The 26,442-nt window shown below is 38.6% G+C and overlaps 1 protein-coding gene and 1 pseudogene across 4 annotated transcripts; one reads left to right on the top strand and one right to left on the bottom strand.

The window, feature by feature from the left end:
- Positions 1–26,442, top strand: part of LOC115744708 — a 93,731-nt pseudogene that overhangs the window by 13,705 nt on the left and 53,584 nt on the right.
- Positions 1,005–26,192, bottom strand: LOC115730264 (serine/threonine-protein kinase/endoribonuclease IRE1a-like). Of its 4 annotated transcripts, XM_048284145.1 has the most exons (6): positions 26,138–26,177; positions 2,034–2,084; positions 1,839–1,966; positions 1,471–1,714; positions 1,205–1,304; positions 1,005–1,121 (listed from the first exon to the last, which is right to left on the bottom strand). In XM_048284145.1, the coding sequence occupies exons 1-6, from the start codon at positions 26,149–26,151 to the stop codon at positions 1,017–1,019; spliced, it is 642 nt and encodes a 213-aa protein (XP_048140102.1). In that variant the 5' UTR covers positions 26,152–26,177; the 3' UTR covers positions 1,005–1,016. The 4 variants fall into 4 exon arrangements, with proteins under 4 accessions (XP_048140102.1, XP_048140100.1, XP_048140103.1 ...); XM_048284143.1 differs by lacking the exons at positions 1,471–1,714; positions 1,839–1,966; positions 2,034–2,084 and adding exons at positions 24,877–25,124; positions 25,388–25,544 and having other exon boundaries at positions 26,087–26,192; XM_048284146.1 differs by lacking the exon at positions 2,034–2,084 and having other exon boundaries at positions 26,087–26,192.

The following is a 26,442-nucleotide window of genomic DNA, read 5'->3' as shown; positions in this document are numbered from 1 at the left end:
AGCAGTTGGAAGAGTTAAGTGGTAACTCCATGTTCTAAGAGTCTGGAATGTTTCATTGTTGGCTAATTTTTCCGCTGAATGCGGATAGTTTTCATCGCCTTCACACCCTCGATAATTTTCACCAGCCTGACCAAGATAGTTACTCTCCAGGATAAAATCTCATGGTTAGGAAATTTTGCATACTAGCAAATTATGTCCCCACTCTATTCCAGTAGAAGGTGCATATTGGATTTTGTTTTGTCATAGTTTGTTGAGCCATTTGTGGAGCCTATAAAGTTCTTGATCATTACCGCTTGTTCGACAGGTATTCCTGCTTAAGAAATATGATGACCTGGTTCCTTGGCTGTCTTTTCACGTGAATTGAAAGGAAAATTATTGCTATTGTTTACTTAACTAATTTTGCCACTAGGAAACTTGGGAAATCTACCCCTCATTACAATCCTGGCAGTCTGTCAGGAGGGCATAGCCCGTTTGGCGACTGGCATGCTTGCCGCTCTGCTGGACTCTCTTATGCATCTTTCTCAATGGCAATATGTTCCCTTCCTTGCATGTTTAAATCATTTATAAAATGAAAATTTGCTTCTCAGGAAAAGCAAATCAGGGTTTTGTCGTAGATACGTGCTTTCATTGTTCGCTGTCGTCGACATGATCAAATGATGCCTCGTATTCATGTTTCTGGTTTTAGCTGCATTGAGTCTATAATGCTCCACTGTGCGACTATCTGACTCAAGTGTACTTTCTTCTCTGGTGTCAAAGCAGTTTGGGGTGGGCATGGTAGCACTTCTGGAAGTGGATTTCTGCTCCAGAAGGCACCTAATAATTACCCAAATGCATGTTCAGAAGCACGTCTAACGAAAAAGATGAAGAACAACAAAATGTTGTTAGTGTGCAATGGACAAGGCTAGTGAAGATGCAGAAAAGTATGAGGCAATAGCATAATATAAAAGTATTTCCAACTAGGATGAATACGAACAGTCCTAAGCCCGTCAACGTGATCCCCAAAGCTGAAAAGCACATCACTTTAAGAATTTCAAGCACTTCCGAAAGACGTCTTCTTTTTTGCAGAATTGAGACACCACCTTATAGGACTCCATCAAAATTGCAGGAAACCGTCCGATCTCCTGCCATAAACATCAAAGCATGAGACTTGTATGCATGCAGCTACGGATATTATCACAATTCTAGAGAGAAAGAGTGAGAGTACCTTCACTGGTTTTGGAGCATCCGTGGAGTGTGGTACCTTCACTGCTCTATCGCTGGCATCACTAAAGAATGGATGTCGAAGCACCTCTGATGCTGTTGGCCTGCCAGTTACTTACTAAAAGTAATTAACTATTGACCAGAATGCTCAAATAAATCAACTACATGAACAAAGCTGAGATCGACCGACTTCTTGAGCTCAAAAGCATCAATTGGTGCTATCTCTCTAACAATAATAATTTAATTAGCTCAATGAGAGAGCAGTCTCACCTTAATATAGGATCCGGGTTCAGTAAACCCGATATCAAATCATGAGCCTCTGGTATGGAGGCCACCGGGGATAGATCCATGGTGTTGTTCAGGATATTGAAGTCACAAGGTTTTTCAAATGGATGTTTTCCACCAGTGACACAAAAGAAGAGGACACAACCAAAACTAAACATATCAGTTGCCGGAGTTTGGAGCCGACCAGGAAGAAACATCTCACGCGCTCGCCATCCTGAGGTTCCATAATCTGCAAGACATAGATTAAAAAAAGAAAAAAAGCCATGACCACTGGGACAATATACAGACACATATGATAAATTCACCGATCAATGAAGAGAGACAAAAGCGTTAAATCTATAATGAGCACTTACTAGTGCAAGATCCCATATCAGATAGCTTAGCAACTAACGGTTTCTCAGTAATTAAGATATTTTGAGGCTTTAGGTCCTGATGGAGTATTTCCAAGTCATGCAAATGGCCGAGTCCTGATACCACATCCCTGTATAGAGTAGACATTACAATTAAACCAAACTACAAATAAAAATCCAAGACAGTTAGACTAATACCTCATCAGTTTCAGCAACAAGGGTGAGGGACGGCCATCATCCGTCCACAAGATAACATCCTCCATCATCCACGTCGTATGCCCAAGATACCGCATATCAGGGCAGACGCAGAAATCTAAAAAGGATAAGGGTGAGAGTGCTAGAATCAAATCATACAAGCTGCAAGCACAGCGCTCTAGAGCAAAATATGTGAAATCCTCGTCGTCCTCAACTCCCCAATACCGAACGATATTTGGATGTATCAACTCAGGAGTCCAATAAGCAAGAGTATGGTGATCATGTCCGAATCGTTTGACCGCAAGAGGTATGCTATCATTGTAGAAGCCCTCGAACACTGTGGTCCCACCACTTCCCTTACCGATGTATGCATTTACTAGGAAAATCTTACCAATCCTAGTCCCTCCAAGGCCGAGCTCGACAAGACGAAAGTCCTCAGCCATATCGCTTTCCGAGTCCACGAGTAGGTCGCCAGGTAAGAGGGAGAGAAGAAGAGGGCGAGGGCCGTGCTTAGGTTAGGGTTGCAGAGGGCGAGAGGGAGAGGGGGAGAGACGTGCTTAGGTTAGGGTTTATGGCGGTCTTTCAAGATAGAATTTATACTGAATGGTTTTTTTTTTAAAGATATTAAGCCCAATTTTTTGTTTTTTGTTTTTTTTTTTAACAGATGATGATGGAGGTGTTGGAACTTAGTAAATTCTCATTAACAAGAATGACGTTAGTAGAGCTATCAAGATTAATTATTATTAGGATTTATAAGAGATAACCTTAACGTTCATGCTTGGCCCTCCGTGGGGCAAAACATGGTTTCCTTCTTGAAGTGGCCTTTCTTTTCATTCCCTTTCAAAATAGAGTCCAAGGTCAATTCTAGTACAATCATCTATGAACAACATTCGCTCGTAATTAATAGATTCTGTTCAACTGATGAATTTCCGTTTGCATAAATTTGTGATTCAGACCCTCGGGGAATGAATATATATATTAGCTCTTCGCTTTTACGTTTACTACTTTAAAATTTTTGGATTTTTTTAACATCGGAAGCTTGCACCCCGGTATATGCATTCAAAGTCAATTTAAAACGCCCATCTTTTAACTCTGAGAGGTCGGGGTAGATACTCTAAAGCGCTCAGTTCAAGGCGCAGCAAATCTTGCATTCGAGTCCTAATATATCTCGCTCAGTGTAGTTCAGGGGTCGCACCGCCACCTTGTGGTCAGAACCTGACGCGGCCGAACAAGTCCGTACGATCTGTTTATGTTAGCAATATTAAAATATTGTTATGCATATATGTCAGGATTACGCATATATCTCGTCTAATGTTGCATATCCTTGATTGATTATTTTTCAAATTGTCGTAGCCTTTTCTATTCATATTGGAATATACAAGAATTCCTCATTTCTTCTTCCGCTTTATATTTCTCAGCGGGAAAAATTCAAAAAAGGGTCTCAAGTGTCCTTATTTTCTCAAATAATGCATGAAGTGGACTTTGTTTCAAATAAAAGCCCGAAGTACCATTATTGTCTCAAAAAGGGCCTGAAGTTGTTATGGTTATTTCAAATAAGGGCCTCATCTTGCCGGCCGGCCAAATTTTTTGGCCGATCAAGAGCATTTTTGTAAAATTATAAATTTAATCTAATTTTTTTGTTAAATTAAATTTGTTGACACCTAATTTTGTCAGCCTTGTATTTTATTATTCCTCTGCAAAATAGAATAGGTTGATTCATGTAAATTCACCCATTGTGCTTTTAAAAAAAAAAGATAAAGAAAAAAAAAGAGAGAAAAAAAATGGAAAAAAAAGAAAAAGAAAAAGAAAAAGAAAAAGAAAAAGAAAGAGGAAGGATATCAGATCAAGCCATTTAAAAAGAAGAAGAAGAAGATGACACGGTTTAAAAAAAAGGGAGAGAGATCTACACCAAGAATTTGCAAACGGAGAATATTTGAGAATATCTACCGTAGGGAATATCATCTACAACAGAGAATACATGAGAATATTATCTACATCATGAGATAATATCTATTGCAGAGAATTTTGAATATGGTAGCAGATGATATCTACGACAGAGGATAATATATGCAAAGAGGTCCATCGTTGCAAATGAAGTTGCAAGCGCAAGTTGTAAATAAGCTAGGTTGGCTCCCGACAAGTCGAAGAGCCAAAAAGTAGTCGCCAAAAGAGTTTGAGGAAGCTGCAACAGAGAGAGGTTGAAAAGCCAATGAGCAAAGCACATGGGACAAAAAAGAATGATGACTAGAGAAAGATAGAGGCAAGTGGAAGTTGCAAGTTGAACCCCATCGGTTCTTAGAGGCTGATTTGGACGATTGTGCAAAGCAGAAAATCCAGCAGAGAATGTCGGTTGCAACATGGATAAAGAGTAAGTTGCAAAGCCAAGTTACAGAGCAAGTTGCCGCAAAAAAAAAATAAAAAATAAATAAATAAATATATATATATATCTGTGGTAGAGAAGAATGATTATTGAGGGTCAAGTTGGAGCGGAGAAGCAAGCTAGAGCAGAAGGATTTACAACAAAATATCTGCTGCGTGAAGGAAATTGCGAGCAAGTTGGCGCGAAGATTGATTGCCAAGTTTGACTGAAGGACTAGAAAGGAAGAATGCTTGCAGCAGAGAATGTCCGCTTCAATAGTGGATAAGATTTTCAACAGAAGATAAGAACAAATTGCGGTTGAATCATTCATTTCTTCCCCCTTTGCGCTTGCTAGAGGAAGAAAACAAAAAATGAAATGATGACTGAAGCAAATTACATAGGCAAGTGGCTGGGAATTCAGCTTGCTCCCAAGAAGCTGCGAGCCAACCGATTGGCTACCGAGAGAGGTGGAAGGGACTTGGAACAGGAGAACTTCGGCTGCAAACGAGGGGAAATGATGATTCAGATAAGCAAGCAAGTTGGGATTGATGTTGAACTGACATGAAGCTCATGTAGATGGCTCTTGGAGCTAGATTGAGACAACTGTTTCAAAAAAATCTGCAAAGAATGAGCTGCTGATTTTTTTTCAGTTGAAAGGACTAGCAACAGAAGATTTTCGCTGAAGATCGGGTACAAAATTCATTCAATTGAAGAGAATGATGATTCAAAGGCAAGTAGCAAGTTTGAGATGACATGAAGCCGAGGTGGGCGGCTCTTGGAGGAAGATTAGGGCAGCTGTTCAAAACAAAAAATCAGCAGAGAATGAGGGCTGTACAGAGCGCAGCAGCAGGGTTCTTCAAACGAAAAGACATAGGAGCAGAGGATTTGGAGGGCGTTGCCTTTTGTGGTGCAGGGGGGGTGAATCTCCTGAAGTGATGAGAACAAAAAAAATGTTAGCTGGTGGAAGATATAAAAAGAGAGAAGGGACAGAACGCAAGGGGCGGGGGGGTCTCATCGTTCTCTCTCGGAGAAATAAGAAGACCAGATTAGAGAAAAAAAGGGAGAAGAGATGAGTAAGGGCTGAACGCACTTAAGCATAAGGAAGGCTCCTACGTTTTGGGTTACGGAGGGAATTCATCACCATTTGCTGAGGTTCCAGGCTTCAACGGGTAGAATACTACCGTGGAGTCTGTCTTTTTTCTTTTTTTAACTATTCAATTTCGCCGGGCCGAGACCCTTGGTTTCCTCGGTCCGGCGAACTCATACTCAAGTGGATACTGTAGTTCAAGCAATATGGAATCTGTTTGTTCCATGTTACGACCGTATACCCCGTTGTTTTCTTGTTTCCTCTTAGCCTAGATCCGGTTTTGATTGGTGTGGTTTTACATCTGCAAATGTGTTGGTGAAAGGCCATATGGTTAGTCAAGAGAGGTCCTTGCATAGCCCGCTTCGCGACGCCTTTTTCATATGTGTGCATAATCATCCCTTGAGCCAATCAACGCAATAGAAACTACGGGCAATCTAGTTTCATCCTGGTGGAACACTTTTCCTCTTCGTAATGCATATACGAAAGTTTTCCGACCTGAATTAAACCTATTTACCCATTTGGGTTAAAACCAAGTTCTTAGTAGAATATGTTTAGTCCCAATTCTTGGAGCAGTTTGCTTGTTTTTCTTTTTTTGTTGTTCATTTTATTTGTTGCTGTTTGGTTAATCTCATTCTATACGTGCAGTAGTATATGTCTACGTTTGAGGTCACTATTCTCGCACTTAAATCCATAGCCTAATGTTCAGGAAGAACCTCCGAAGGGTAATCTTCTAGCCTTTTTGTAGACAAGGACATCTATGGAAACGCCTCATGGGAGAACCCAATTCGTGTCCGATTTGTCAAGTTGAGGCTTCTGTTTTGACATTTTTTTTTTCTAATAAAAGGCAGCCCCAATTTTTTTTTTTAAAGTAGAATCGTAAACGCTTTTTCTTTGTGTGTTAAAAAAAAATGAATGAAAGGGGACATGAAAAAGAAAAAACAAAAAAAAAAAAAAGGATAATTCGCTTTGTACAAACTCACGTTGTTTTTTTTATAATTAGTAGCCGATCTTGGTTTTACATTCTTGTTTCATACTTTTCTATTCTACAGGCTTTTATTTTTTTTTGCCCCTATTATATAGCGTAGAGTCAGAATTTTTTTATTTATAAAAAGTAAACAATCTTTGCTTTTGCATTTTTGCCAAATTAGTTTTTTTTGTCGTTATTTTGCAATAGGGGTCGACCTATGTCCATTCTTGTTTAGTTTGTTATATATCCGATCACGTTTCGTGTCTGATTATTCAAGTTTGCAATTGATCCGCGAGTTTATTTATTTATTTATTTTTTTAATGGATAGTCATTTTTTTTTCTTCTCTTTTAGTCAACGTCCGGCATCTCGCTAAAATTGCATTGAAGTTTCCTTTTTGTTAAAGCTCCTTCCTATGAATATTAGCTTGAGAACTAAATAGATAATTGTATGAAAATGACAAAAAAATCGTACCTGGTCACCTAGTTCTGATTAGACGTCTTTAAGTTTTAGTGTAATGAGTCAAATGCATGGTCATTTTAGGAATACCAATTGGTTAGGTACCGAAAGGGCGTTAGTTAAAATAATTAGCGTAAATAAGTCCCCGAACCTAGATGCTCTGGTTGCGTAGAAATTGAGATAATACTCTCGTATCTCGATTGGTTTCTAGTTGACCCCAAAGGCTAGTGGCGACTCTCAATGGTTTAGAATTTTAGTTCATAAAAAGGAATTCCAATGTCGCGCGAGATAAGAGTTGGGAGAATTTGTGCCTAAATGGATAGGTAATGCCTCTAAACCTAAACGATCCTCGGGAGGGGAAAGGATAGGTCGTGACAAAATTAAAACAAAAAAACTAATTTTTTTTTTTAAAAAAAGGCAAAAACACAGGCGGGAGGACACCTTCCGCCGTCGGGGTCGCTGGCGCCTCGGCGAGGGCCGACGACCCCACCGACCATCGGCGAGGGCTAACAGGCCCTCGCCTCGGCCGGGAGAGGGCTGCGACCCTCTCTCAGATTTGGGCGAGGGTCGGCGGCCCTTGCCCAGGTCCGGCCGAGGGCCGCGGCCATTGGCCAACACCAGACCGGGTAGACGGCGCCCTCCAACCCACCCCTGGTCTCGGCTAGACTCGGGCGAGGGCCATCGACCCTTGCCCGGATTTGGGAGAGGGTCGCGACCCTCTCCCGCCTGAGGCGAGGGCTTGCTCGCCCTCGCCGATGGTTGGCGGGGTTGCCGGCCCCCGCCGAGGCACCGACGACCCCGATGGCTTTAGCCGCCGCCCCACTACCGGTGGGGCGGCGGCCATAGGCGAGAGGTCTAATCCTCCCGCTTGTGTGTTACCATTTTTTTTTTTCCTTTTTTTTTCAAAATCTTTAAAAAAAGAAAAAAAATAAGTTAAAATACTAAATGACTAAAATACCCCTAATTAAAGTAACTCATGCCCTTTTTTTAGATTAATATAGTCACTTCATGCCCTTATTTGAAACAATATGCACTTCAAGCCATTTTTTGACATAATAAGGACACTTCAGGCCGTTATTTGAAACAATATGCACTTCAAGCCAAATTGTTTCACTTCAAGCCATTTTTTGACATAATAAGGGCACTTCAGGCCGTTATTTGAAACAATATGCACTTCAAGCCATTTTTTGACATAATAAGGGCACTTCAGGCCGTTATTTGAAACAATGTCAATTTCAGGTCCTTATTTGAAAAAATAAAGGCACACGGGGCCCTTTTTTGAAATTTTCCCTTTCTTAGCTGTCATATCTAATCGAGCTGAAAATTTGTACACCTTCTCGTCCTCAGCAAAGAAACTACGCATTTTACGAAGTACACTCATCAATATACTTTGTGGCAACAATGCTCGATATAGCATTTATATTAAGATCCTCCTTCCCTACACACAAGAAGGGAATCATGAAAGCCGGATGAATTAAATAAGAGACCAAAACGGGTTGCCGTTGTTAATTTGTTTTCTTTTTTTTGAGAGATTTACTCACGCCCCTCCAAAAACTTCGATGAAGGTACTGGACAGTGGACATTTACCTCAAAATAATCGTCCTTTATCTTATTGCGTCGCTGATCCTCAATTATTATTTCGGTTATCATTTCCAATTTGAAGGGATAAATGTACATTCTCATTTTTTATTCTTTAAATGCTGTCAAAAAAATATAAAAACGTAAAAAACAGAGAAAGCTAAAACTAAAGTACTAATATTAGAAACATAAATACCAGTATTAATATTTAACAATAGATTTTTTTATTGGAAATTATACAAATAGAGATGTTTAAAGAAAAGGAACTACATGAATTGATCGGTTATTGTGTATTTTTGTAATGTTAAAATGTGTCTCGAATTTAAGTCCGAACTGAAAATTTGAATTTTAAAAATTAATAGATAATGTCCAAAAGTTGAATGTTTGTGATATCTACCGTGGAAATTTAGATTTCCGTTCGGCTAAGGAGTGCAAGGTGACGTTGGACTCTAACTAGGAAAAGAAGACTTCAAAAAAGAAAAGCCAAATGGTGTTCTTTCATTAACCAAATCTTTTTGAGATACTCGACGTGAAATCCTCTTTCCTAATTCAAATTGAAGTTACAATAAAGATTTGGAAAGTCCAACCAGGACTTGAACTTGAGCAATATTCAGTGAATTTGACCTTGTGGGAGTCGCAAAGGATGCAGAGAGGCAACTTCATCTGTGGGTTTTTAAGTTTCCTTAATTACGTCCTTTCCAATATCCGCTAGTGTTTACATAGGTGATTAAATCTTGATTTTAAGATTTGTGTAATTTCTTTGTGAGATTGAGCTATTATTTCATGAGGAATTGAGAGGCCAAACACTGTGTGAGTTATTTGGATGTAATTGGGCTGGGAAGCACCGAGAGTGTTTGAGTGACTCAAGCATAACTTGTAATCTCCGTGTAGCGTTTGATCTATAGTGAGATTCGTTGCTGCTCTCACCATGGACGTAGGTCTCTACGACCGAGCCACGTATGTCTAATGTCCGATTTGTTTTATTGTTATGTCTATTTATTGTTATCGATCGCTTGATCATGCGCAACAATTTGTATTGCAGCCAGTTTTGCTTGAGTTTAAGCAAATTGATGGTGACAGAAGAAAGAAAAGTGAAAATCGATAGATTTTGAGGGGAAGGACTTCGGTTTCGGAAGATGCGAGATTGAGGACTATCTATGTCGGATGAAGATGTACTTGCGCCTATTTAGGGAGAAGTTAGAGATAATGAAGTAAGGCGGCTGAGAATCGCTAGATAGACGAGCGATATGTATTATTCGATGATATTAGCTTGTAACATCGCGTTTAATATCGTCAAAGAGAATATCACTGCGGGTTTAATGAAAGCCCCGTCTGATATGTACGAGAAGCCTTCTACGATCAATAAGGTCTATTTGATACTACGTCTATTTAATTTGAAGATGGGCGAAGATGCTTCAGTTGCTAATCACATCAATGAATTCAATATGATCGTTACTCAATTGAGTTTAGTTAATATTGACTTTGAAGATGAGGTATGTGCTTTGATTCTATTATTCTCATTACCCGATAGCTGAAATATCGCAGTCATTGCTATTGATAATTCCTCTAGATTAACAAGTTTGACGTTTGTGGGATTCATGATTTACTTCTGAGTGAGGACAATCGTATGAGAGAATCCAAGAAATCTGTGTATACTGCTTTAGTTGGTAAAAATAGAGGAAGAATTAGTACTCGTGTTAGTAGAAGTAGGATGCACCGTAATAGACGCAACCAGTTTAGGCCTGGTGATGATGTCTGCTGGAATTGTGCCAAGAGGGAGCATCTTAGAAGGTATTGCTTTAAATTGAATAATAAGAAGGGTAAGGGAATTAGAGTTAAATCTGCGGATGATGTTATAGTTGTAGCCGACGGTAATTCGGATAATGCTGTTATTGTCTTGTCTGTCACCGAGGATTCGTTGTTTGTCGGATGGATCATGGATTCTGGTTGTTCTTTTAATGCTACACTAAATAGGAATTGGTTTATTACTTATCAATGCATAGATAGTGGTAAAGTACAGTTGGAGACGAACGCCGAATGCGATGTTGTAGTTATTGGTGATGTTAGAATCAGAATACATGATGGTATTATGAGAACATTAACTAGAGTGAGGCACGTTTCAGAGTTAAAGAAAAACCTGATTTCCTTGAGTGCTCTACATTCAACTAGATGTTGATATTCTTTAGAATGCGGCGTTTTGAAAATTACTCGAGATGCCTTGGTGATAATGAAAGGAATCAAGCGCAATGGCCTGTATAAACTTCAGTGTGAGACAATGACGAATTTCGCCACAGAGACATCGGATGCATCTGTTCAAGAGTCAGAATTGTGGCATATGTGTTTAAGGCACATTAGCGAGAGAAGCTTGAAGGTTCTAAGTGGAAGAAAATTACTATATGGTTATATTGTGACGAACCGAATGTATGCATGTGTTATGATTTAGATCAACAAAGGAAAGTGTAGTTGAGTGTGACCGTCATGGAAATCATAGAGATTGCAGAATTAATTCACTTGGATATTCGTAGGTTGTCGTGATTTCCTTTCGGGAAGAGTGCCGGATTTATGCTAACAGTTGTTGATGACTACTTGAGAAGGATTTAGGTGTTTGTGCTTAAGCATAAGTTTGATGCTGTTGTCGGGATCGAGCAGTTGAGAGCTTTGATAAAAAAAGAGACCGGTAAAACGATCAACCATATGCAGATTGACAAAAGTATGGAGTTTTGCTCAAAGCTGTTAAACGAATTCTGCTTGAAGGAAGGCATAGTGAGACAATACACCAGTGCCAATGAACCACAACATGTTGCAAAGTTAATGACCGGAACATTACTAGAGAAGGCTCATAAAATGCTCTTTATTGTTGGTATGGCTAGGAGATTCCTGGTAGATGCGGTTAGTATGGTGAGCTACCTAATGAATAGATCCTCACGGACTACAATTGGATGTCGGACTCTCGAAGAAGTGTGATTATGTTACGTTGTTGATTATTCCGTTATTAGAATATTTGGTTGCCAATGTTATATTCGAGTTAGTGATGGTTAGCTCGATGGAAGGACAAGAAAGTGTATATTCTTGGGCTATACACAATGTGAACATGATTATCGGTTGTGGTGCCCTAAATTAAATTCACATGTTATCGGCAAATAAGTTACATTCGACGAGTCTCTGATACTTGTAGCCGGGAGTTGTCACGCCCTGATCCTCGAGTACGTAGAAATCTTACCAAACGCCTTAGATCATTTAATGGCGACGTCCCAGGCATGTCGTTGACCCATTCATTTTATCTTTCGATTAAATGCATACGAAACGTTCTACTTCCCCAGGCAATAATAAAAACAACAGGAATATGATAGTAGACAATCAAATCATAACATCAATAAAAGATCCTTTTAATTTATTTACTTTAAATCCTAGGAAGTACGTATACGCAAGCCCTATCTTAGAGCCACTTCCGACAACTAACAAAAAGTACTAGGTCGGGGATTGGGGTTACCACTACTCCAAACTACTCAAAGAGGGAGGTCAACGTCCACGTCCTCCATAGAGCAAACTCTCCAAAGTTAAGGTCTTGAAAAATGGTTAACAACAACGAATGAGATATAAAATCTCCGTGAGTCAACGCCTAAGTCCGAGCGGGGCATTAATTTACTTAGGGCGGCCTAAATGCGCAGGATATATCGATAACAGATCAATAGCGTGCGACTCTCACAATGCTCTAACTATCACATGATCGGGCACAACTCAATAGTTAACTATCACTCACATGTAATCTTACCCTGCCTTGGCTCACATATTATGCGGTACTCAACATGGCATTCAACCACACACAAACCAAGACACACAACCAGAACACTCATTATAAACTTTCATGCACAATGCATCACACGTGTTTTTGTTATTAACGGCCACTTAGCACCAACACGCTTGACAGTTAGTGCTCTTCCGGCATGACCTTAGTTTCGTCTTATTCCTTCGACGATAGCGACCGATAATCCCCATGGTATCCCCAGATCGAATATATCAAGCATTCTTGTAAGAAGCGTCGGTCCACAATTTGCCGTGACCGGCATCCAACCAGCCGTATGATTTTAAACTTCCGCTGGCATAGACTGTCGTACATCCAATAAGCCGTATAATTCCCTAGTACCCTTGGGACGGATATATTAGGTATCATTCCCCGGTACCTCCGGGTGACGGTAACCATCGTGTGACCACATGAGAACGCCACACGACCAAACTAGCTTATATCTTCATATTTAGTCCAATGCACACACGATCGTGCTCAAAACTCGGCTCAATGTCATTTTCATGCTTAAAAATGCAACAAGATATTCACACATGGTCACATGAACATACTCCTTCCATTAAACATGATATTCTAACATAGGTGATTAATCCTCATATCCATGTACATATGTATACAATCAAGAGACACATCAATCACCAAACAGTCACCCAATAATAATTAATTAATAATAATTCATTGTACCGATCAAGGTTAATTAGCATAAATGTAATTAATTAACCCAATAATAATAATCAATTAAGTCCATCATAATAAATTAACCCGACTATAGTCACTCAACTCATCTCAATCAATTTACCCAACCACGCTTAATTAGCACTACAATAATTAGCTAACTCGACCTCGCTTGATTATTCCGATCATGATTTAATAAAGTAACCAAGGTTAATTAAATTAAATACGGTTAAACCAAAGCAACTATAGTTAATAATAAAGTAACTACAGTTAATTAAAAGTAACAATGACCAATTAAAAGTAATTATGGTTACTTAACCTAATCACCATTATTCTAAACTAACAATAATTAATTTAAACTAATCTATCCCCTAAACATAATTAATGTTATAATTAGAGATGAGGGGTTAACTCACAACAAATTGTCCGGCGACGATGACCGGGGCTTGCGACTCGAAGGCAGCGACGGCACGCGAGCGATCTTGAGCGGCGCGGCACGCGGCCGGGTTGGCGGATCGTGGGGCTCGGGCGAGGGGTGGCTTGGGTCGGCATGGGGCTGCGGCTAAGGGTCTCAGGGGCGGCACGATAGAGTTGCGGGCGGCGGCTGCTTGAACTCGAAGAGGTGAAGTGGTCGGTGGGTTGGTTTGAGTGGTTTGGGGAGGTAATCCATGGGTGAGCGGCGGTCCACCGCACGGGAGCGATAACGGGCGATGGGGTTAGGCGGGTTGTGGCTCACGAGTGGACGACGGGGCTCGCGGAGCTTAGCCAAGCGGCAACGGAGGGACGACATGGCTTGGGGAGACCGACGGAGCACGGAGGTCGCGATGAGGGGCCGCCGATGAAGAGGAAAGGAGGAAGATGGTGGCAGTGGGGTGGAGTTGCTGCAAAAAAAAATGAAGGGGAGGGGGAAATGGGGTTTGCCTGTGGATGAGGGTGAGGGGAAGAGAGAGCTAGGAGAGAGAGAAGAGAATGAGAAAAAGGGAAGAGAGAGAGTGATATGAGGGGTATTAATGGGGTGGGGTCCACATGTCAAATTCCCATTAATGTCTTTTGTTTGATATGAATAATATCCAAGGGCAAAAATGTAATTTGGTAATTAAGGACATGTTAGTCATTTGGCACAAATGATTCAGAACATATTGGTAATTTTAAAACTAGGATTCGATCGGGGTTAGGTTCGGGCGCGAAGGGTCTCGATACTATGACGCGATGGCTCAACTACTCGGGCTTGACTTTTCTCGATCGACGTAGCGGGATAATCCAATTATTGTCCTTTAATCCTCGGAAAATCCAATATTATTTACCAGACTAGAATTCATGATTAAAATTCATCGAATAAGTTATCTTACGGACGTCGAAATTTCGGGACGTCACGGGAGTGATTATAGCAGTGTCCATACGAATACGGACGGTGTTCGCCTTGAGGTAGAGTTGCAACCAAAAACTTATGCGGTAGCGAATACTAGTGAAGTGATCGACACGGATAGTGCTTGTAGAGAGGTGGAGCCAGTAGAGCCAACAATTACCGTAACTACTGAATTTGACAAGGTACATATTTGGTCTCTTGACGGATATGGATGCAATGATGATTTTGCTTTATCCGTGGTAGAGGAAGTTGTGTTAGAAAGTACTTATGGAGCAGTTAAAGGTTCACGTGCGGTTGGTGTTCTGATGAAGTCCACGGTTATGGCGAAGTTCAAACGCGGCTTGGACTTGGAAGACATCAATGATAGTTGAGGAAGGTCAAGAGCAGCTTGGATTTGGAAGACGTACGTGGCGGTTGAGTCCATTGAGGCTGTGGAAGAGTAGCAGCGAAGTAGGAATTATTAGCGAAGCTATTGCGACTTAGTTCAAACGTCGAGCCAATGTGGAGATTGTTAAAACGTGTTTCGAATTTGAGCCCAAAGTGAAAATTTGAATTTTAAAAATTAATAGATAAAGTCCAAAAGTTGAATATTTTTGGATATCTACCATGGAAATTTAGATTTCTGTTTGACTAAGGAGTGCAAGGTGACGTTGGACTCTAACTAGGAAAAGAAGACTTCAAAAAAGAAAAGTCGGTGCACTTTCGTCGACCGAATTTTTCTGGGATACTAGACGTGAAATCCTCTTTCCTAATGCAAGTTGAAGTTACAATCAAGATTTGGAAAGTCCAACTAGGACTTGAACTTGAGCAATATTCGGTGAACTTGACCTATAAATATATTCAATTGTGGGAGTCACAGAGGATGCAGAGAGGCAACTTCATTCATGGGTTTTCAAGTTTCGTTAATTACATACTTGTTAATATCTGCTAGTGTTTGCATAGGCGATTAAATCTTGGTTTTAAGATTTGTGTAATTTCTTTGTGAGATTGAGAGATTATTTCATGAGGAATTGAGAGGCTAAATATTGTGTGAGTTATTGGACATTATTGGGGATGTGAAACACTAAGAGTATTTGAGTAACTCGAGCGTACTTTGTAATCTTTATGTATCGCTCTAGTGGAATTCTTTCTTGTTCTCTTCGTGGACGTAGGTTTTTACGATTGAACCACATACGTCCGGTGTCCAATTTATTTTCTTGTTCTATCTATTTATTATTTGATCGCCTGCTTGCACACAACACATAATGTTTAACGAATGTGAAAAATGGTTGGTGAGTAAAATTACTTAAAAAAAACATAAAATGAAATGATGCCTTCGACTCATGAGAAAAATAATCAACCAACGTATTAGGCGATCTTCTAATTTTTTTTTTTGAGCAACCCTTTTTTACATCAGTCGCCTTTTAAAAGTACATGATGGAAAAAAGAGATTTCATTAAAAAAATTGGATAAAAAATTGCACTTTTACCTCTTAAAAGTCGGGTACATCAACACATGCTAATGAAGAAATAACCGAGGAGTAACAACTAAAATAATATGGTACAAATCCCAAATATCGTTGACCAAAAAAAAAAAAATTCCCAAAGATCGGGAGGGTTTTATATAATATTGCTTTCTTCTATAAGGATTTTACTAGAGAGTGCAACTAAGCAAATGGGGTACAAATCCAAACCGATGGGAAATATTATATCAATCCCATCTTGAAGTCAATGACACGGGTTTGGCTAGTAAAAAATTGCAATTTTCAATGAATTTACTTTTATAATCAAAGATACGAATATTGAAAAAAATTCAATATAAAGTATGTTCAAACATTTGCAGTAAGTGCAACTTTCGCCGATGGAGAGAAATTAATTTCTAAATAAGTACCAAATCTTTTGAGGGGAGATGAAAGTAGATGCTGAGTCAATGTAATTTCTAAGTCATCAGATTGATCAAGTAAAATACAAGTTTAGAATGGGCCTAATTCCCTAAAAAGCCTCTCAATTTTGGGTTTAAGACATACTTCTATTCGTGTTTTACTTGCCTTAGTTGCTACACGGGATCTTGAGTTGGAGCAACTTGATGTAAAAACGGCATTTCTTCGGGGTAAGTTGGAGGAGCAGATTTACATGAGGCAGCGAGAGGGATTTGCTATTCCGGGTAGGGAAGACCATGTTTGCTTGTTAAAGAAATCATTATATGGGCTGAAACAATCTCCTAGGCAATGGTATAAACGTTTTGATGCTTTCATGGTTAGTCAAAACTATTCAAAGAGTCAGATGGATAGCTGTGTTTATTTTAGGAGATTGGAGGACGGGTCTTTGATATATTTGCTGTTATATGTTGATAGCAGCGAAAAATATGTATGATATTGATGTGCTGAAGAAGCGATTAAATATTGAGTTTGAGATGAAAGATTTAGGTGCTGCCAAGAAAATTTTGGGTGTGGAGATTTTGCGTGACAGACCTGCAGGATTATTACATCTGTCTCAAAAGAAATATATTGAGAAAATTATCGCACGTTTTAATATGCGATCAATGAAGTCTATGAGTACGCCATTAACGAAGCACTTTAAACTTTCGGTTAAGTTATCACCGTAGACCGAGGAGAAGGAGGAGCATATGTCTCGTGTTCCTTATTCTAGTGCCGTGGGTAGTATTATGTATGCTATGGTATGCAATAGGCCCGATATTTCACAAGTCGTCGGTGTAGTTAGTCTTTATATGAAGCGTCCAAGTAAAACTCATTGGGAAGCTGTGAAATGGATCCTCAGATATTTGAAGGGGACAACAGACATTGGTATAGTGTACCGAAAGGACAGTAATGGTAGCGAAACCACTGGTTTTGTGGATTTTGATCATGCAGGTGACTTGGATGAGTGCGGGTCTTTAACGGGGTACGTGTTTACGCTTGTAGGTGGTGCGGTTAGTTGGAAGACGTCCTTACAGGACCACGTTGCCTTATCGTCAACCGAGGCGGAGTACATGGCACTAACCTTTGTAGCGAAAGAGGCGATATGGTTGCAAGGTTTGCTCATGGACTTTGGGTTAGAACAGAAAAGTGTTAATATACACCGTGATAACCAAGGTGCGATATATCCGGCGTATAATCCAGTTTATCACGAGCGGACAAAGCATATCAATATCGGGTACCACTTCATCCGAGATGTCTTAGCGAATGGTAAGGTTGTTGTGAAAAAGATTGCTACAGCAGAGAACCCAGTGGACTTGATGACTAAGCCTGTTCCTTTGGCGAAACTCAAGCTTTGCTTGGGCACTATTGGCGTTTGTAGAAAGTGATCGTCCATTAAGGCGATGGAGAGCAACATGAATGATGAGCACTATGACTTTGGTTTCAAACATCAAGCCAAGGTGGAGAATCGTTATATTTATGTCTCGATTTTGAGCCTAAAAATAATTAATTAAAGGATATGTTTTGATTCTGTTGAACAAGATATTCACGTGTTGAACGATTTGGCTTCGGATATCTTTTTAAATGGCGTGCGGTGGACTACATCTGCTGTAGATTAGTATTGGCGCTACAGGACAAAAAAAATGGGACTCACATATTCTTTCTTCCAATATGTTGTGGGGGGCAAAAGAGTCTTTATGATGGAGGAAGAGAAGGAAAGTAAAAGGTAGGGTTTTACTTTTTGTGGCTTCCACTGGCATTATCTGTAGAAGACGTACAAAAGGAAAGGAACTTTTGTGGGCTTGTTTTTTAGACGAGACAGAGAGGACAAGAGCTGCACCGCAGGTTTGCGCCGCGAGGATAAGAGGACGACGCTCTTCTTTGGCTTCTCTCTTTGATTGCGAGGAGTGCTGAACGCGATTCAGTTTTGTGCTTCGTGAGTTTTGTTATATCCAATTAAGTTGTTTATTTGTGAACACTTTGGGTTTGAGTATAATTTAGGTGCGGGAAACACGAGCGTATTGAGCGATTGTAATTCCGATTCTCCGATTATAGTGGATTGTTCATACTGGCTCTCCCGTGGATGTAGATACCGATATTCGGACCGAACCACGTAATCTCTAGTGTCCTTTATTGTTCATCGTTATTTCTCCGGGCTTTTCGTATTGATTTATTTGCAAGATCCGGGTTAGTTTCCGCATGTTATATTTCAACACAAGATATTTTGGGTTTTAAGTCCAAGATATCCAAGTCATGCAAATGGCTGAGTCCCGATATCACATCCCCGTATAGGGTAGACATTATGAATTAAACCAACCATGCAACCAAATAGTATCTTGGCTACTCAAAATCATTGGAAACAAAATTACATATCCCGTATCAATCACATCATCATTTACTTTATTGGTGCACAAGGATTCAATAACATTCACCAATCAAAAAGAGAGAAAGTATACCAATTCTACCAAAAAGGGAAAACCAATCACTAAGAAATAGACAATACATAATTGATTTGCATGGGAAGAGAAGCACAAATACAAACTACAAATACAAATCCATAACAGTTAGACTAATACCTCATCGGTTTCAGCAACAAGGATGATGGAAGACCACCATTAATCCACAACTTAACATCCCGCATGGTATCCCTAATATTTCTCAACTTGCTATTATATTTAACTAATTCTGGTGGATCATCGGGAGAGATGGAGAAATCTGAAGGGTCCGAAAAGGCCGAGAGCGCTCGAATCAAGTGATACATGTTGCAAGTACAACGCTCTAGAGGGAGATAGATGAAATCCTCGTCGTACTCAAGTCCTAAATATGGAACAACATTTGGATGTCCGTCTCTCCCGAACCGAGAAATCCAATTGGAGACAACAGTACGATGACCCCGCACTATTCATTCCACAAGAATAGGTAAGCTATCATTATAGAAGTCCTTGAAGACTGGGGTCCCATCACTTCCCATGCCGATTTCTGTACGAAGATACCATGGTCGGTTCGGCTGAACTGGCTGTTCCGATTCCATTTTTAAATTTAATTTTTAAAATAATAAATAATAAAATAAACATAATAAATTATAAATTATAATCAAATGGTACATTGTAATAAAATTTGGGGAAAAGAGAGAGAGAGAGAGAGAGAGAGAGAGAGAGAGAGAGAAGAATGAGCTTGAACTTAATGAATTATCATTAAGCGCCTACATATCTTCTTGGAGATAGAAGAATCAAAGCCGATGTAATTCTTTTGCCTTTGATAACCCCAACTTACCCCATCGTTAATCGTCGTTACCCGTTGTGATACTCGTGGCGGTGGTATCTCCACAATACTCACTAAAGAATTCGTGTTCTCGATCCAACTCTTGGTGTCGAAATCTAGCCTTCATCCAATCGTCGATATAAGCTTGATCTTCCACTAACTCCAGACTTAATCTTGAACGGCGAGAGTCCAAAACTAATCCTCCAGCGCTAAATGTTTGTTCAACCGCAATTGTTGAAAAATGAGTTGCTAATATTTAGCGAGCGATGAGAACGAGAACTGGGTAATCGATTGAGTGACTCTTCCACCACTCAAGGATTTGAAAATCATTACGAAACTCAAATTGAGTGGTTAAATATTTTCTAATTCAGAAATACTACATGATGCCCATTTTTATTTTTATTTTTTGTCTACTCTTGAGCATATTGTACCCTCTATTAAGTGAACTACCAGCTTCGCTTCGTGAGGCGATAGATTGTAAAGATCCACAATCACTTAAAATATATCTAGTACAAAATTCTCCATATAATACTACATTCTTTAACCTCTCCTTGTATATTTGAAATATTTATTATATCTTCCAAATGTATACAATCATAATAATACACATTCAGATAATCTAGTAAACCATTTAATTTAATACGTGGATAAAAAACAATACCAACTAAATAGACAAGATGAATTTTGAAATAATAATGCAACCATTTTTCTCGTATTACAAAAATAGTCCGAGCTAATTCAATATCTTTTTCATATTCACTAAAAGCACCATCAATATTAACACACTCTATTAAAAATAAATGTATAGTAGAATAATAAATACCAAATAAAGTATTAGTAGCATCATTAAAAAATTTCAAAAAATCTAAATGTTTTTTGCAAACGTCCCAATGTTGCGGAAGTAAAGTAATTTCAGGAATATTTTACGAAATAAACATACATAATAAATCTTTGTAGTCAAAAGTTTGACGAAGCAACTAGTAGGTAGAATTCCAACGACTTAGAATATTTTTTGGAAACCTTTTTGCCCTTCTCCCATGTTGTTTACAAAATTTTCCCCATGCTTTCATAAAATGGGCACGACTCCATAAAAATTTAATTGCACCTTTTATTGGGGCGAGAGAAGTATCAAAAGTTCGTAAACCATCTTGTACACATAAATTTAAAACATAGCAAGCACAACTAATGTGAAAAAATTGTCCGCCAAAATAGGGTTTGCAAATATTTTCTAATTCGGGAATTGAAGCGGTATTTGCGGCGGCATTATCAAAACCAATTGAAAATACTTTATTTATCAATTATATTCTTCTAAAACTTGCCTAATTATTTTATAAATATTATGAGCCGAATGTTTTTCATCAAAAACTCGAAATGCAATAAGTCTTTTTTAAATGATCCAGTCGTCATCTATCCAATGACACGTAACACTCATATAAAAATGAATTTGCCAAGGTTTGCTCCAAATATCGCTATCTAAATGTACACGTCCATTGAATTCCGCAAAAAATTTTGCTAAAGATTTTTATTTTATTTTATAAAGATGCAAAAGTTTGCATTTAAGAGTACTTTTCAGAATAGTTGGTGCTTGCGGAACCAACATAGTATTTATCAAATATTTCAAATTAAAATTTTCACCAGTAGTAAAAGGAGCATGATTAAGGGTAAGATATTCAGCTAATATTTGTTTATAAAGTGCATCAGTGTAATGGAATAAAGGATGAGTATTAAAATTGACGTACTTGGAAATTTGTTGTTGCATAGTGTCGATCATCGCTTGTGTTAGATGTTTTTTCGTCGGATGCCACCGGAATGTTCCGTAGCCGTCTCCTTTTGTAAATTCGTATGTTTGCGAACAATATTTACAATTTATATTATGTTTACATTCGTTTTCATCATATACCTTGTCGAAGTGCAGCCACAAGTCGGATATACTCTCTCGGCCCTTCCGTTCCGGCTCATTTGCCGTCGACATTTCTTTGACACCAATAGGAGGATGAAGATTTTCTTATGTTGGGACATGCTCGACATTCGGAATGGGAACATCGTTAATATTATCGTCGTTGTCTTCCCAATATGTATACTCACGAGGATCATATCTAGGAATAGGATACTCGGAATCTCCTATCGCCATCTTGGCATTTCCAGTATTTCTGCTTCCACTTGCCATTTTTGAGAGAATTAATCAGAAATCCGATTGAGAGAATTGAGGCGGGATTGAGAGAATTGAGCGGATTGAGAGGATTTGAAAAAATTGAGAGAATTGTTGAGAGGATTTGTGAGAAAAATGAAAGGGGGAGGATATATATTTATAGAGAAGGGGGGCTATTTAACTTTAAAAAAAATTAATTTTTTTTTTGTGAAGCAACGGCCAAATTGGCGGTTGTATCATTGCATGGCAACGGCTCTTTGGGCCCGGGCTCTTCCCCCTCGCCCCCCTCCACTTTTTTTTAAAGAAATTATTAAACGGGTAGGAATCTGTGGTTCCGGGCCTGTTCCGGACCCACGGTTCTATTTGGCCATGTCTACCACCAATCCTAGTCTCTCCAATGCCACAATCGGGAAGACGAAATCCCTTAGCCATGTCGCTTTCCCTGTCAACGAGTTGGTCACCAAGGGGACAGGGAGAGGTGCTTACCGCTTAGGTTAGGGTTTATGGCGGGGGGCGAGAGAGGTTTATCCAAAACGAGTTGTCGTTGTTGATTTTTTTTATTTTTTTGTTGAGATTTTTTTCTTTTCCTTGATGCGTCGCTGATCCTCAATTATTATTTCCGTTAGTATGTCCATTTTTAAGGGATAAAAGCATATTTTCATTTTTTATTCTTTTGTTTTGTCAGAATATTTTTTATTCTTCAAATTCTGTAAAAAAAATATAAAAACATAAAAACCAGAGAAAGCTAAGACTAAAGTACTAATATTAGAAATATAAATACGAGTAATAATATTCAACAATAGATTTTTTTTTTTTTTGAAATTCTACAGATAGAGACATTTAAAGAAAAGGAACTTACATGAATTGATAAGATATTGGGTATTATGGTAATGTCTAACTAATGTAAAAAATGGTTTGTGAGTAAAAATACTTAATGAAAACATAAAACGAATTGATGTCATCGACTCATTAGAAAATAATCAACCAAAATATAAGCTGATCTTTTAAAATATTTTTTTATCGAGCAATCATTTTTTGCACTAGTCACCTTTTAAAAATACAAAATGGCAAAAGAGAGATCTCCTTAACAAATTGAGATTAAAAAAATTACGCTTTTACCTTCATGTACATTAACACGTGCTAATGAACAAATAACTGAGGAATAACAACTAAACTAATAGGTGAAAATTTAGAGGTAGACGGGTACAAATCCCAAAGTCCAGGGGGGTTTTATATAGTATTGCTTTCTTCTACAAGGATTTTTACTAGAGAGTGCAAGAAATTAATTAAAATTATCATATCGATTCTGCACTCAATTTAATGACACGGGTTTGGCTAATTGAAATTTTCAATTTTCAATGTGTTTGCTTTTGTAATCAAAGATACGAATAAAGTATGTTCAAACATTTTCCGTAAGTGTGACTTTTTTGAAGGAGAGAAATTAATTTCTAAGTAAATACAAAATCTTTCAAGGGGAGATTAAAGTAGATACCGAGTCCATATAATTTCTAACTCATCTCGTCAATCGAGTAAAATACGAGTTAAGACTAGGCTTAATTCCCTAAAAAGTTCTCAACTTTAAGTTTAAATCCAATCAGAACATTTTTTTGCATTAACAAAATCACAGAATTTTACTATAATCCCAAATATGCCATGTGTCCAAAAGTCACCATCAGTTTCTTCAAAATGATCAATATAAGGGCCAGTTAGAAGTTCACTATGACAACATGCGACTTCTCCGACACCATCACCTTTATGTGGAACAATAGAAGCCTCCCGACATTGACAATTTTGAAAAAAAAACCAGTGCCGATTTTTGGACTCTAGGCAGATTTGGCGGCAAAGTTGTCCAAAAAATCCTCAACCTATTATACAATGGCTCAATTCAGTCTTAAACTTTTTAATTGTTTCAATTTATTCCTAAACCTTTTGACGATTTGCTAATTTAGTCATAAAATTTCTAATTGTGCTAATCTAGTCTTAAACCTTTTGACAATATATCAATGTAATCCTAAACCATTTGACAATTTATCAATATAGTCCTTTCGTCGAATTATCCAAAGAACGGGTTTAGGACTAAATTAAAAGGTTTTAGGATTAAATTAGCACGATTGAAGTTTTAAGACTTAATTGGGCTTCATGCAATAGGTGCATGACTCATTTGACAATTATCCTCATATATGGGACTAGAGTGAAAGTTGGTGATTTCGTTTAAACAAAAATAAAAGTCAGGGGCAAAATTTGGATTGGACCTAAAGTTTGGCTTTTTTTAAGGGAATTAGGCCGTAAAGATTATGTATGAATTACGCAAAACATGAAATTGTGAGTAATTCTGCACGTAATTTGTATTAGTAAGCCAAGTTAACATCATTACTCGCTTTTGGGCCCACCCTTCAATGAAATATACCCTCACGCCTCTCTCTATTAAGAGCTATTACCTGAAACCTTTCCATGACCCACCTAACTATATGAATGCATTCACACAATTATGGAAGCATTCAGAGGGATTTTAATGTTGATGCGAAGGTTTAGCTTATGGGGATTTTACAAGATCAAAGGAAGAAAATTGCACCAATTCATTTTTGCGTCAGTGAAACATTTAAAGAACGACTAATAGCTTATCCTTTTTATGCTAGCTTTATCCTTTTTATGTCTTTTATTTCTTTTACGGCAATAAAAGGTAAAGAGAGATTTCATTCAAAGATTAGATGAAGTAAATGCACATTTCCCTCTTAAAACTCGTGCGAATGGCACATGCAATTGAAGCGAAAACATCACTTAAAAAATTTCAAGAACTTCCCAAAGACATCTTTTTTGCAGAATCGAGACACCAGTCTATAGGTCTCCGTCAAGAGTGCAGGAAATCGTCCGATCTCCTGCCATAAACATCAAAGCATGAACCTTGTATGCATGCAGCTACGGATATTAACACAATTCTAGAGAGAAAGAGCGAGAGTACCTTCACTGGTTTTGGAGCATCCTTGGAGTGTGGTACCTTCACTCTATCGCTGGCATCATGAAAAAATACCTTCACTCTATTGCTGGCATCATTAAAAAATGGATGGTGAAGCACCTTCGATGCCTTTGGCCTGTCAATTACTAAGAGCTATTAACTACTGACCAAAATGCTTGGATAAATCAATTACGTGAACAAGGCCAAGATGGATCGACTTCCTGAGTTCAAAAGAATCAATTGGGGCCATCTCTATAACAATCAAAAGTCAATTAGCTCAATGAAAGAGCACTCTCACCTCAATAAAGGATCCGGGTTTAGTAAACGCGATATCAAATCATGAGCCTCCGGCATGGAGGCCACCGAGGATAGATCCATTGTGTTGTTCTTGATGTTAAAGCAACATTCTCCAGGTTTGCCAAATGGATGTTTTCCACCAGTGACACAAAAGAAGAGGACACAACCAAAACTAAAAATATCATTTGCCAAAGTATGTTGCCCACCTGGAAGAAGCATCTCATGTGCTTGCCATCCTAAGTTACCACATTCTGCAAGACAAAAAGGCATCACCACTAGGACAATATACAGATTGATATGATAGATGGAGACAGTGGCGTTAAATCTCCACAAACTATGCCATATACAAAGCAACTTGATGTATTTTATAGGAGAAGAGATTGTTCTAACAACTTAAATTGTCAGTCTAATGTTTTTAGCCAGGAATCTGGAGATGATTGATTTAGATTATGCACATATCAATCTTGAAGAAAAGAAGATCGAAGGTCTATATAAAGCTGTCATGAGCACTTACTGGTGATGGAAGATCCATGAAGGCAGGAATGGCTAATTCCTATATCAGATAGCTTCGCAACTAATGGTTTCCCAGTGATCAAGATATTTTGAGGCTTTAAGTCCCGATGGAGTATTTTCAAGTCATGCAAATGGCCGAGTCCCGATACCACCTCCCCGTATAGAGTAGACCTTATGAATCAAACCAACCATGCAACCAAATTGTATCGTGGCCACTCAAAATCATCAAAATCATGGGAAACAAAATTAATATACTAAGCCATATCCTACTGTTTCAAGTGTTTACGTGAACTCCATAGGAATCTGTTGCCGTATCAATCACATCATCATTTACTTTATTGGTGCATAAAGATTCTGTAGCATTCACCAATCAAAAAGAGGGAAGGTATACCAGATCTACCGAAATGGGAAAACCAATCACTACGCAATAGACAGTACCAAATTGATTTACATAGGAAAACAACTAGAAATGCAAAATCTGTGTAAGCAAAAAAGGGTTCATGAAGGTAGTGATCTCTATGAGAATGTTTCTGAATCAATGTCACTACAGATTCAAATCCGTAACAATTTGAATATTACCTCATCAGTTTCAGCAACTAGAAATACAAAATCTATGTAAGCAAAAAAGGGTTCACGGAGGTAGTGAACTCTATGAGATGCATCTGAAGTCACGTAGGCATATGTAAGCAAGCTATTACCTCATCAGTTTCAGCAACAAGGGTGAGGGAAGACCACCATCAGTCCACAAGCTAACATCCTGCATCGAATCCCTAATACATCTCAACTTGCTCCGATACTTAACTATTTCTGGTGGATCATCAAGACAGATTTCTGGTGGATCATCAAGAGAGACAGAGAAATCTGAAGGGTCTGAAGAGGCCGAGAGTACTCGAATCAAATCATATAAGCTGCAAGTACAGCGGTCCAGAGGAAGATAGATGAAATCCTTGTCGAATTCAAATCCCAAATACCGAACAATATTTGGATGTTCGTACGTCATCAACTGAGGAATCCAATTGGAGACAACAGTGCGATGACCCCGCACTAAACGCTT

This window comes from Rhodamnia argentea, chromosome 8, assembly GCF_020921035.1.
Source record: "Rhodamnia argentea isolate NSW1041297 chromosome 8, ASM2092103v1, whole genome shotgun sequence".
In the NCBI taxonomy this organism is placed as follows: Eukaryota; Viridiplantae; Streptophyta; class Magnoliopsida; order Myrtales; family Myrtaceae; genus Rhodamnia; species Rhodamnia argentea.
Note: the sequence above shows the minus strand (reverse complement) of the source record. Positions and strands in the feature narration are given on the sequence as shown.

Bases quoted from the DNA above. Each gene is read 5' to 3' on its own strand.
- LOC115730264 (XM_048284143.1), bottom strand. From the start codon at position 26,151: ATGCAGGATGTTAGCTTGTGGACTGATGGTGGTCTTCCCTCACCCTTG. The intron at 25,545-26,086 runs GTAATAGCTTGC...TACTCTATACGG, and splicing joins TTGTTGCTGAAACTGATGAG to GGAGGTGGTATCGGGACTCG. The intron at 1,305-24,876 runs GTGAGAGTGCTC...AGTAACTGGCAG, and splicing joins AACCCGGATCCTTTATTGAG to GCCAACAGCATCAGAGGTGC.